The following is a 12,090-nucleotide window of genomic DNA, read 5'->3' as shown; positions in this document are numbered from 1 at the left end:
CAAGTAGAAAGAAGTGGCGGAGTGAAAGGGACCAAGTTGAACCTGGGACGGGCGGTCCAAGAGGAAGGAAGTCAGCCACTCCAGGGCCTGATCCATGATGCCCAGGTTCTCACGCGGTCAATTGATCAGAATGGCGTGGTTGACTGTGTCGGAAGTTCCAGGATGATGAGGACAGAAGGAATGCTGGAATCAAGGTTAGAGATCAGATCTTCACAGGTGTTCAGGAGAGCAGTTTCCCTGCCTCTGGCAGCTCTTAAGCCAGACTGATGGTCATGGAGACAACCAACAGATTCAGTGTGGAAAGTAAGCTGGCAGTTGGCCTGCTTTTCCAAGAGTTTGGGAGAGGGGAAAGTTCCAGTGGCAAAAGAATGATTACAGAAATCGGCCAAGGCTGGATCAAGGGTGTCTACGTGGTCCTTGATGGTTCTGGAGTAGCAGGCGAGCACCTGTTTCGATGACACTTCCATAGATGGGACTTGTCTAGAAACCTCGTGAGGTGTTAGAGAGAAAGAGGAGAAAGGAGGAGGAGAGGGAGAGATGGCCAAAGGGGGGCCGAGAGAGGAAGAGGGAGAGGAAGAGGAGATAGTGGACAGGATGTCCTGAGTTTTAGCGGAGAAGCGAGAGGCCAAAGCCGTACAGAGGGCCTGTTGAGGGAACAGGAGAGGTAGAAACTGCAACAGGATTGGCCAGTTCCTTGCAGATTTTAAAGAGTTTGGCTGTGTTGTTAGAGGCCACAGAGACGCAGGCTTGAATATGTGCTCTTCTTGATTGAGTCTTATTGCTTCGACTGGCATTTTGGTGCAACCAGTCTAGGTATATCTTAATGTGGCCTGGCATGCTTTACTGTAATGTTATTATGTGTCTATACTGGTCTACATTGTGCAGCCAGTTGGACATGTTGTCATTGTGGCATGGCATTTTTAATAGCAAAGCATTAATGTTCATATGCACTGTTGGTGACTTGCATGTATTGGGTTTCCGTTACCCTACACAACAATAGAAAACAATGTGGCTTTTTAGTCAATTTTTCTCAGAAAGTTTGCTGTATATTGCATTAAAACACATATTTATATCTTTCTCCTAGGGCAGTGTGTGGCATACCCCTTCAGCAACACGTTTGTGCGTATTGCGCAAGCGTGGTAATCTAGGGCGGCCCAGAGTGTGGCGCGACTCGTGATTTGTTGCCCAGTTGGGGGGGCCCCCTCAGCATGGCTTGCAGGTGGGCCCCCAGATCTTGTGTTACGCCACTGTAAACATACACACCATATTACAGTAAAAAATCATGAACAGTAAACATACAACAATGCAAAGAACATATATATTTTACCAGTCCTAAAATTACACAGAATACCTTCTCACTAAAATCTGTTAAAAAAACACTTGATAAAAAAAAACTTTAAAAAAAACAAGTTCATGAGATCACATATCTAAATCTCTAACAATCTGAAAACCCTGGGCCCAACACCATGCTTTTATTTGAAGTGTTTTGCACACGGTACATATCAGTTTAAATTTTATCCTAAAATAAATAGGTAACCAGTGCAATTACTTTATAAGAGGGGAAAGTGATCAAACTTTCTAGTCCCACACACTTAAAGGTCAACCACATTAAAAACGGACTCCAAAGGAAGAAGTATATTCTTGGGAACTCCTACTGACATGGAATTTCCTGTATCAATCCGCTAAAGAACGAAAATGAGACTCTGGGATAAGGTTCTGTTGTTAACTGTGTGACATGCTACCATGGGTGCCATATATGGGACTTCTTTAGCCTTACCTGATGTGTGTGCTCTTCAAGTGACATTTATTTTTTTAATATTTTTTTATTTAAAATGATTTAGTTTACATATTAAACTTTTCATTTATCAACTTTAAAAGAATGAATCTTCATTATCTTGTTCCAACTTAAACATGTGTTCAACATATCGATACACAAAGGAAAAAATAAAAAACACGAAATCAACCAAAATCCTCATGATGTATAGAAATCGCTTCTCCTATTTGTCAAATCCCAGGGTGCCAATAGCTTTCACGCCCTGGCAGTGGGTCGGACATAGAATTTATTGGCCCGCCAGCCTGAGCTTTGTAGGCCTGAGCAAAGCTCGGGCCTCAGCCCGAGCTGCGTGGCGTTAAATTCCATGTCCGTCCCACTGCCAGGGCATGAAAGCTATTGACACCCTGGGATTTACCAGGGAGCAAATAGTTTTCATTTTTTTCCCCTTCCATCGGGAGATGAGCTCCGCGTGAGACCATCACCTGTTGGAATGGAAATAAATGACAAAAAAAATGGCTGCTGCCATAAGAATAGAAAAGGGACTTGCTCCTTTTTCGGATGAATGCAGCCATGACAAACAGGTTGTAAAATGTCCGTTGTCATCCAAAAAGTGACCTAGTCTTTTCTATGTTAATGGTGGGCATTTTTGTTTACAATTATTTCTTCAACCGCACCGGACAGTGACGGCACAATCATGCTTGGGAAAGGCAGCTTGTCATTGGTCAATCCGCCTTTCCTGGGTGCGAATAGAATTAGTCAGAAGTAGCTTTTGTTGGTGGAGACTGTTTATTTCATGTTATTAGGCTCCATCTTAGTGACATTTGTAAATTGTTAAAGGGCTGATGGCCCAACAATAGATTAAACATTGTTTCCCGCACGGAGTGCAAATGCTTATCCTTAGTAAGGTCCTTAACAGGCTGGCATGAGCAGGGGTATCCCCATCTGATCTCCCAAATTGAAATCCAACAGTCAGCCTATTCGCAGCACATCTTTGCTCCCTGAGGATTCACAACACACAGCACTTGACTGAGACGGAGCTGTGGTGGGTGGGCCACCTGGTGGGGCCCTGCTAAATGCTTGGAAACAGAACACACCTTCTTCAGGCCACGAGACTGGCCAGTTAGGGCAGAAATCTCAGGGTTGGAAACCCACAATGCATTCCCCACATCTGCCACAGGACCTTGTAGACCCTGTGTATGGCTTTGTTTTCGAGAGGCCTTGCCCCATCAAAGAAGAGATACCATAGGCTGTGGCTCGGACATCCTCGGGTGTGGAGTAGCTACTTTAAGCAAAGGGAAAGTCTGGCCTGCATTTGCCCACAGGCAGGGACTCGCAGAGGGATACAATAATGGCCATTGAAGTGTTCAAGCGTGAACTTAAAGCCTCTTGAGCTAAATACTGCAAGGAAGGGTGAGGTCCACATTGCCCTTTTGGGGCATCTTCATCTTTGTATTTTGCTTGTTTACTTCTTTATATGATCAATAGCTCAGCCATGACCTTAACATCCCCTTTTTTATTTTTTGGCATGGACAAGTACCTCTTGAGCTATAGGCATTTCGCCTTTTTTTTAATTTAGTTTTTGACACTCCTAAAAACCTTACTAGTTTTTTTTTAGTATCCTCATTGAAGCCTGAAGAGGGGAGCCACACAATGCCGGGAGCTCAGGGAATATTGCAAAGGTGGTCCCTCTAGTAAACCTAGGAGATTTGTCCCGGGAGGATAGCTCCGTGGCAACGTGCTTGCCTTGGAAGCAAGACGACACGAAGCAACACAGGTTCGTTACCCGGATTTGCGCTTAGAAACCTCTGGGTATTTAAGCGTGTTATAAATACGCAACTAAGACAAAAAAAGGACTCCTGTAACAGCGCCTCGATACCCCCGGGCTGTGTGAGCGCTTTAAAAATGCAAAAAATAAAAAACAAATAAAATAAATAGAGCAGCAGAGCAAAATATGTACTGCTTTACCTTCCTGGGTTGTGCTGTCAGCTTTCATTTGCTTGCCCTTTCCCCCCTCTCAGGCACTGACTCCAGATTTCCGCTCATTGTCCAGGGTGAGGACACGTGCATGCCCTCCCGGTTCTGAGTAGTGCTCCCCAACATCCCTGTTAGGGGCGGAAATGCATTCCTTCCTCTGTGCTCCTTTCCCTTCTGACTGCTAGATTTCTTTGTCCTGTGCCAATGCTCTCAAGGTCAGTGGCGTGCCCAGACTCTTTTGACTTTGGTGGCCCAAGTGGGGCGCTGACTTATGCAGGGGTGGCATGAACACACACACACATGTACGACTGTACGCATTCATTTACTATTTGTCTCCACTACCGTGCCACCGAGCCCACGCCCTGGACACGCTACTGCACTGCCCCCTTGCCTTGCAAGGTGCCACCCACTTTGGATAGGACCTCAGCCACATTGCATTGCCAGGCACACTGGGGGAAAGGGGCTGGCAAAGAATACCACCAGGCAGAAGGGGGAATGTGTGCAAGAAGGAGCACGTAACCAAGGTCCCAGGATGTTCAAGGCCACATATACATCTAGGAGTGGTTGCTCAAACCTTTGCCCAGCAGAGGATGTAGACGCATCCGAGAGAGGGGAAACCAAAAGTGAAAAGGTGAAGAAAAACCTAGCAGCATAACTCAGCCCTGTAATGGGAGCCGCAGTTGGAAGACAAGTGGGCAGGGTACCTAGCTGCTGAACACCAAGTGTCAATAATCAGGTTAGGTATAGTCCTATCCCCTGTGCTCTTAATGAAAACGCAATTCCCTACCCATGACCAGGAGACACTCCTGTTTCCCGTTGCCAGTCATTCTCGTAATTGTAAGAAGAATGTTTGCCTATAATGGTCTGAAAGTCGAAGGGTCAAGTATCAATAGAGCCACTTTGGTCACCATGGTTTCTTCTAGACTGAAGTCCTGACAGTTGCTAGATAACTTACATTTAGGCTGCCTAATTGTTCTGGACATCTAGTGGTAAAGCCCAGCTATCTGTTGTTTAAGCAAGACGTATACATGGTAAGAGTTTACGGATCAAGCATATGTACGTGATTTTATCAATTGTAATTGTTTAACATATTGGACTTCATGATTTAATAAATATAATGTTTCTTTCATCTTTTTAGGACCTTGTATATTTTCCACAAGCCATATTCATACGCTTTCACTCAACAGAAATCCGATCTTAAGGTAATTGTTTATACATTTGTGTAATTGATTATGCTGGAAATGTTTATTGCTGTCCTCGTGAAATTCTATACCATTAAGCCTTTACCAAAATAGATTTAACAGTCGTGAAATGAAAAATATATCACACTTTGAAAATACCCCCCTCATGGAGAAAAGCGCAATCTTCAAAAGGGGAGATCGGGCTGATCCCAAAAATTATCGCCCCATCGCCCTTTTAGATTCCATCTGAAAGTTTTTTACTTTGGTCTTGTTGAGGGATCTAGGGAACTGGGCGGAGAGGAAGGGAATATTGGACCCTAGACAAACCGGCTTCGTCAAGGGCATGGGCACATCACTAAACTACGATCTCTTCATTATTAATCTCCTAAAGGATAGGGTTTTAGGTGATGGATCCACCCTGTTCATGGCCTTTATGGACCTTGAACAGGCTTTTGACGGAGTTGTTAGAGGCCGCCTACGGTCGAAATTGCGTATATATGGGGCTGCCCGTGGGACCTGGTAGAGGCAATAAAAGCTTTATACACTGACACTTCAGTAAGAATTAGGCTGTCTTCTAGAGGCCACCTCTCTGATGAAATCTTCACTTTTCGAGGGTTGAAGCAGGGATGCTCTCTAGCGCCACTGCTATCTTGTTTATATATAGCGGATATGGCATCTTCTCAGATGAGGATCCGTGCCTTCCCTCCGAAATTAAATGGCGTGGAGGTGCCATGGGTTCTGTTTGCGGATGACTTGTTTTTTTTGGATTTAACCCAAATTTGACTTCAGCAAAATGGGAGGAAGTTAAATGCAAAAAAATCCAAAATCCTCCCAATGAAAAGTGTGGGAATGAAAAAAAATAGAGAGCTTCATATGGAGGGTGGACAGAGCCCTGCTCGAAAGGGTGGAATCTATAGTCTATTTGGGAGTCACACTAAATAAAAATAGCAACGATGCGGCCCATCTAGACTACCTACAGTTGCGATTAACATCCTTGATTAACCAAGGTTGTGTATTCCAATGCAGATACGGCCGTTTTACAATGGAGCCAATCCTGTCTTTCTATAAGCAGAAGGTGGCATGGATTTTAATTTATGGAGCAGAGTCTACCCTCCGTCTTTCTTGGAAACTGTGGGAAAAATTGGAGGCCCTCTTTTGGAGATCTGTCCTGAAATTGCCGCCTTCTCTTTCCCCTTGTGCGATTAGGTGGGAACTCAGGCTTCAATCTCTAGAGTCCATGGCAACCTGGAAATCTATTTCCCTTTACAGAAAGTGTGCACTGGAGGAAGTGAAAGGGCCGTTTCAAATCTTGGCCTTCAATAAAACCCTATTAGAGGGACCTCTGATGCTCTGGAAGGGGAAGATTGAGGCATTCCTACAGGAAAAAGGCATTGCAGTGGAAATGTTAATACAGAACCCTGACATGGCTAAAAAATTAATCACTAGGGACTGGATCACCACGGTAGACTATTCCTCTTACCTTGAAATCTCAGCAAATTCTAACTTTGGAGAGTGGGAAGGTAAACGTCCTCCCTAGATTTCTTTTGAAATTCCCTTCTTCGAAATATATAGACCTTCTACTTAGATGTAGGCTAAACATTTTGCATACCCGAGAAATTTTGTTTGAGGAAAACCCCTGGGGTTGAAAATGCTCTGTGTCGTTTCTGTACATCTGAGAGGTCTTTTGAAACGCCAGAGCATCTAGTGATGCATTGTGTGGGTCTTTGTGAAATAAGTTTTTTTTTGGGTGAATTCAAAATGTTGGGTGCTACCCTTTCTCGGAAGGATTGTTGGAATTGGATGTTGATGGGAGATCAAACGAAATGGGTAATTGCCGTAATGAAGATGCTAGAAGTTGCCCTACGATAAGTTAGTAAAAAGTGATAGTTATTTGGAAATGTGGGAATTAAGGATTTTATGTATGGAAGATGTAATAATGTTAAAGGTTTATTTTGTGTATGCTGAAACAAATAAAACATTTTAATTAAAAAAAATTACACTTTTACATGAAATGTTGATTTGAATGTTCTCCATTTCTATAATAACAGTTGTGTTTTATATACTAGTTATTGAATGCAGGTTTATGAATGTTTTGCACGGAAATGGTGACCCAACGCCCCCAAGATAAATTTATTTATTATATATATTGTAATTTCTTCTTGCTAAAAAGTTTACCTGTACACTAAATAGAAATAAATAAATAATGTAAAAATGTATTTTGTCGAACATTATCGCCAGAAACAAATCGAGTTGTTTATATAAATGGCCTTCATGACGGTTTTCAAGCAACGTCGCCATAAAACTCTCTTCCGGCTTGTTACGAAGCAAAAAGCAATGCTAACAACTCCAAGGAATCAGTATACTTCTTTTTATGGTGCACCAAGTTCCACGCAGTTGCTTAACATTTTGTTGAACCTCTTCTCCTGACCTCTAGATTTGAATTTGATCTTTCCATTGATACTAGTCTTTCTAGTACATCTAAAGCCTCCTCCATGTTTTGTTGTTTTGATGATTTCCAGTCTCTCAGAATTATCCCAGGATTTTCTTTTATGAGTAAGGCAATTGCAAATTAATGTATCACCTTTCTTTTGTAACCTGGCATTCTAGTAGTAGGGACTTTGTGATAGGGGAAGCTGAAAACATGGTACTTTGGGGGTCATTACGAGTATGACTGGTAAAACGGCGGTAATACCGGTTTGGCGGTTTTACTGTTACCGGTGGGATGACCGGTGGAAGGACCAGCGTATTAAGACCTTGAGCGCGCGTGCTCCACCCCGTCAGTAACAGCAATATCGTCCAGCGGAGTTACTGGCAGCAATATGCATTTGCTGGAAATACTGCCAAATAAACAGCAGTATCATTGATACCAGCAGCATATCGGCCAGTATGACCACTGTCTGTATCAACGTTGCTGGTATTACCGTAGCCGGTAATAGTGGCAGCGGCAATAACGTTACCGTCGGAATGGTAAGCGCCAGGGTGGCCATCTTTAAAAAATCTATCCATTTGAAATCCCCCATTTTCTGCTGCCATCCAGTACCCATACCTGTGGCAGCATCCTGGCACAAGAAAACAAAGGCATGCCTCCCAGAACTGCAGCTGCAGAAGCCCAACTTCACAGAGAAAGAGATGACTGCACTCGCTGATGCAGTCTTGGAGCAGCAGAGGAGCATTTTGAGTGCAGACGATGCAAGACCTCTGCACAGAAGACGACGACCATGTGGGCCGACATCATGTCAAGGCTGGCATCAGTGGGCACTGTTCCCCGCACTGCCCAGGACTGCCACAAGTGGTGGGACGATTTGAAGGCGAGGGTGCGCAGCCTCATAGCCCGACACAGGAGGGAGAGTGTTGTGAGGTGGCACAGTGGAACCCCTGAAACTCATGCCTTGGGAGGAGGCGGCGAGCTCCATCCATCCTTCACATAGAGGGCATCAAGGGGATTGGCAGCGCGGAGGCCGGAGCAGGGCCCCACGGCGATGCAGATAAGTCCATCTGACCCCATGTACATGTGAATGCTGTGACCATAAGCATTCATCCCCCCAGCAGAGATGTACAACATGGGCAAGGGAATGGTCACAACATGGCAATCGCAGCAAATGCAGTGAGGACACACGTGCCAGGCGAGGTGGCAAAACGTAGCCATGTATATGCACTGTAGGTGAAATGTGTATGCCAAATAATGGACACATGATAAGCACCCATGTGTGCCATGAAAGCCCATGTCGCCAAGTGATGCCCCATCACACACACAACTACATGCCACCTTGGCAGGCCAACATACAGTCTGCACATGCATGCACTGTGTATACCCTCAGCAGGCAAAATACCACCAAATAGAAGTACTAACGCTCAATGGCCCTATAGCACCCATGCCAATCATGCAAAAAGTTAATCCCCGGAACACATATAATGCTGCATGAGTGCCTTGTAAGCCTGCAGACAAGTCTGCAAGATGACTGACAGCATGTCATTCTATTCCCAACAGGTGCACAGTCCACAGACCGTGATGAGGTAGGACCCTTCACTGCAGGCACATCATCCGCCTCCACCCCTGCAAAGGCCAGACCCCTTGCCAGTGGGTTCAAGCAGCCGAGCAGGGCAAAAATGCCACCACCTCCTCATCCACCACCACCCAACACTGCAGTGGAAACACCAGCAATTCTGGAGGATGTCACCGCACAGTGGCCCCACCACCAGCGAGACCGGTGGCACGGCTGTCACTGAAGCCACCACTGCCATGCCACAGCCAGCACCTGTCATGGCTCATACTGATGCTATCCCAGCACTGGCTCGCAGTCCTCGGGGTTGCAGCACACCCTCATCACCATCAAGTGCAGTGCAGTGCAGCCAAAGGTCCATCGGGACAGGGCCCATGTTCATACCACTGATGAGGATGAGGGGGAGGAGGATGAGCATGAAGCGGCCTGTGTATCACCATACTTCAGCACAGAGCCACCACACAGCTCACCACCTCTGCCTGTGACCAATATGCTGGCTGTATGGGTCGAAGCTGGATGTCATAGAGTGGTGGCAGGCATCCATAGAAGCACTTGCGGGCCAGCAGCTTCAGGAAATGCAGGCCATGCGTGACTGCCTGCAGGGGTGTTTCCGCAGGATGTCCCGGTCACTCAGCCATGCCACCGCCACCATGACCTCAATGTGACAGAGAGTGCAGGGTCTAGCTCTAGCTCACCCTGCAGTTCACCCAGGGGTCAGAGCCCCCTGCCTCTGTGACCCCCACAGAGAGCTCCATACCCAGCACCCCAAGGTGCTTGCTCACAGTGCAACCTCACTGCCAAGGAGCAGGAGACGGCCCATGTACCCAAGGGGCAGAGAGTAACTGTTGGACACTGCAAGGATGTCTTGAGAGGGAATCTGGAGAGGGGTATTGGGGTGGATTATTGGGGAGGGAGGTTGCGGAGGGCGTTTTGAGGGTAATGTAGGGGAGGGGTTTCTGAGGACCGATTTTTTGAGAGGGGATGGTGTCATGGGGAAGGTCGATTTACCTTTCTACATAAAACCTGGTTCCACTTGAAGCAAATGGTAGGACATTCCTTATTATGTGCAAGTGTTTAATGAACAAAGTGACAATTTTCTAAGGTGTAAGGCAAGTGCAATACGATGGTGCTAAAAAAGAATTGTCATTGATATCCTGGCGACCCAGATGTCCGTCCCTGGCCTCTACGCACTGAGTGCATGCCAGCACAGCACCCACAGGTACTGAGTCATCCTCATCAGGGGTGGTATGTCCTCATCCGGGGGTAGGGGAATGTTCTGCCTGATGCAAATGTTGTGCAACATTGCACAGGCTGGGTCAATCTGTCCCACCTTATCAGGCCTGTACATGAGGGCACCTCCAGAACAGTGTAAGCAGTGGGAACAAGCATTCAAAAGGCCAAAGGTGTGCTCGACACACACCCTAGTCCGGACGAGTGCCCGGTTGTATGCGACTTCCTGTGGCATCTGGGAATTTCTTGGTGGAGTCATAAGCCAGAGAAGCCGGGGGTATCCAGAGTCACCTGCAAGGGCAAAGGACATAGGTGTCATTCACAGAGATCTGTGGCTGCGTTGCCTGTAATTCACAGCTTGCTGATAGTCTGTGCATGCATGTCCCATGTTTGCTCACACAGCCTGATTTCACATTCCAGTCCTTGCATGTGGAGTCAACTAACCAGGGCGGGTGTTTTGTCTGTCATGGTACACCTTGCACACAGCTCATAGCCAACATTAATTGCTTCCAGGGTCTGTGATTGACAGGACAGTATGCCATGGTGGGTGGTTTGGGCCTGTACATTGCTCCCATGCAAATTCCCTGATGGGTGAATGGGTTAAATGTGCAGGTCGTCTGTGTCGATTCCATGATGGATTTACATCCATGGTTAGCTGAGTACATGCCATGACATCTGCCAGTGTCAGGTTCCCCAGGTGCAGTTAAGCAGCATGTCATTTCATGTATGGCAGTGGTCTATAGGCATATACATACTGCCCCCTCCCCCGAAGAGCTCTAATGGTGTTTGTGGGCCCTTCACCTATTGTTTCACCCCCACCTTTGATGGCCCAAGGGATGTCTGGAGGGGCCAAGGCTATTCACCCTGGGCCTTTGTTATGTTGCCTACTGTCATCTGCCTCCTTTTTGGCTGACTCTGGGGGCACCCCCTGGACATTCTTTGGATACCCCTAGAGGGGCCAGCCCCCCAGTTTGCTGACCATAGATGTCTTGGGATGTGTGATGTTGCATTGTGGTTCCTAAAGTCCAGTGTGTGCCGTTGGCCTGTTGGTGATATATTAATTGCACATTTCATGCAGCATCATGACTCATGTCCTAGTCCTCTGTGTTGTGGGCTGTCATGTGTGGGCTCTGTGGGCAGATCCTGCATGTACAGGGCCTTAACAGGGCATGCAGTCATGCAATAAATATGTGTGGCCAACCCCACCCACTCACATTGCATGCCAATTGTGCTTCAAGTTTAGTCTTATGGAACTTGTACTCCCCCAATCTTCAGGTCCATTGGCCTCTGTGCCTGTCCATGTATCCCGGCAGCGTGCTATTCCGTAGGACCATGGCATCATGGGTGAAACCTGGAAGCGGGCACAGCAGTGTGTGATGGTGAGGCCTGGAGCACAGGTGACCTGGACATTGAGGGAGCGGTAGTGCTTCAGATTGCGGTAGACCTCCAATACCTGTGGTGCCACCAACTACACATGGGTACAGTCCAGGGCTGCGACGAGATTGGGCATGTGTGCAAAGGCGTAAAATCGTGCCTTTGTGGCATTCATCTGTGCTGGAGTAGTGGGTAGCGTGATATGCTGCGAAACATGGCGCAGGGTTGCTTCCCGCACCTGACTTAGCACATTTGAAAATGTGGGCTGGGAGATGCCATGCAGTGTGTGCCCACGGTGTTTTGGAATGTGCCAGTCGCAAGAAAGTGCAGGACCGACACCAGCTTCACCAGCAGTAGAATGGCTGTCCCGATGTTTTTTTAAGGAAAACCTTTACGCTATTAAGTCCATTTTAGCAAATCTCTGGTCGAAAACATTGTGTACTTCTGGATCAGGGGCTGTAGTAGACTCTGTGCAGATCATCAGGGAGATGGACTGCCCTTTTTGATTTCCACCCAGTGACGGAGGAATATGTTCAAACATTTATTACTGCCCTAC

At 46.6% G+C, this 12,090-nt stretch overlaps 1 protein-coding gene across 2 annotated transcripts in view; it reads left to right on the top strand.

Moving 5' to 3' along the window:
• Positions 1-12,090, top strand: part of ADGB (androglobin) — a 2,161,023-nt gene that overhangs the window by 857,426 nt on the left and 1,291,507 nt on the right. For both annotated transcript variants that reach the window (XM_069606692.1, XM_069606693.1), the window contains one exon: positions 4,887-4,950. In XM_069606692.1, the coding sequence (XP_069462793.1) occupies positions 4,887-4,950 (64 nt within the window). The remainder of the gene's footprint in view (positions 1-4,886; positions 4,951-12,090) is intronic.

This window comes from Ambystoma mexicanum, chromosome 4p (genome assembly GCF_040938575.1).
Source record: "Ambystoma mexicanum isolate Mex_15411 chromosome 4p, UKY_AmexF1_1, whole genome shotgun sequence".
Classification (NCBI taxonomy): domain Eukaryota; kingdom Metazoa; phylum Chordata; class Amphibia; order Caudata; family Ambystomatidae; genus Ambystoma; species Ambystoma mexicanum.
The sequence above is the reverse complement of the archived record's forward strand: the minus strand, read 5'-3'. Positions and strand labels throughout refer to the sequence as shown.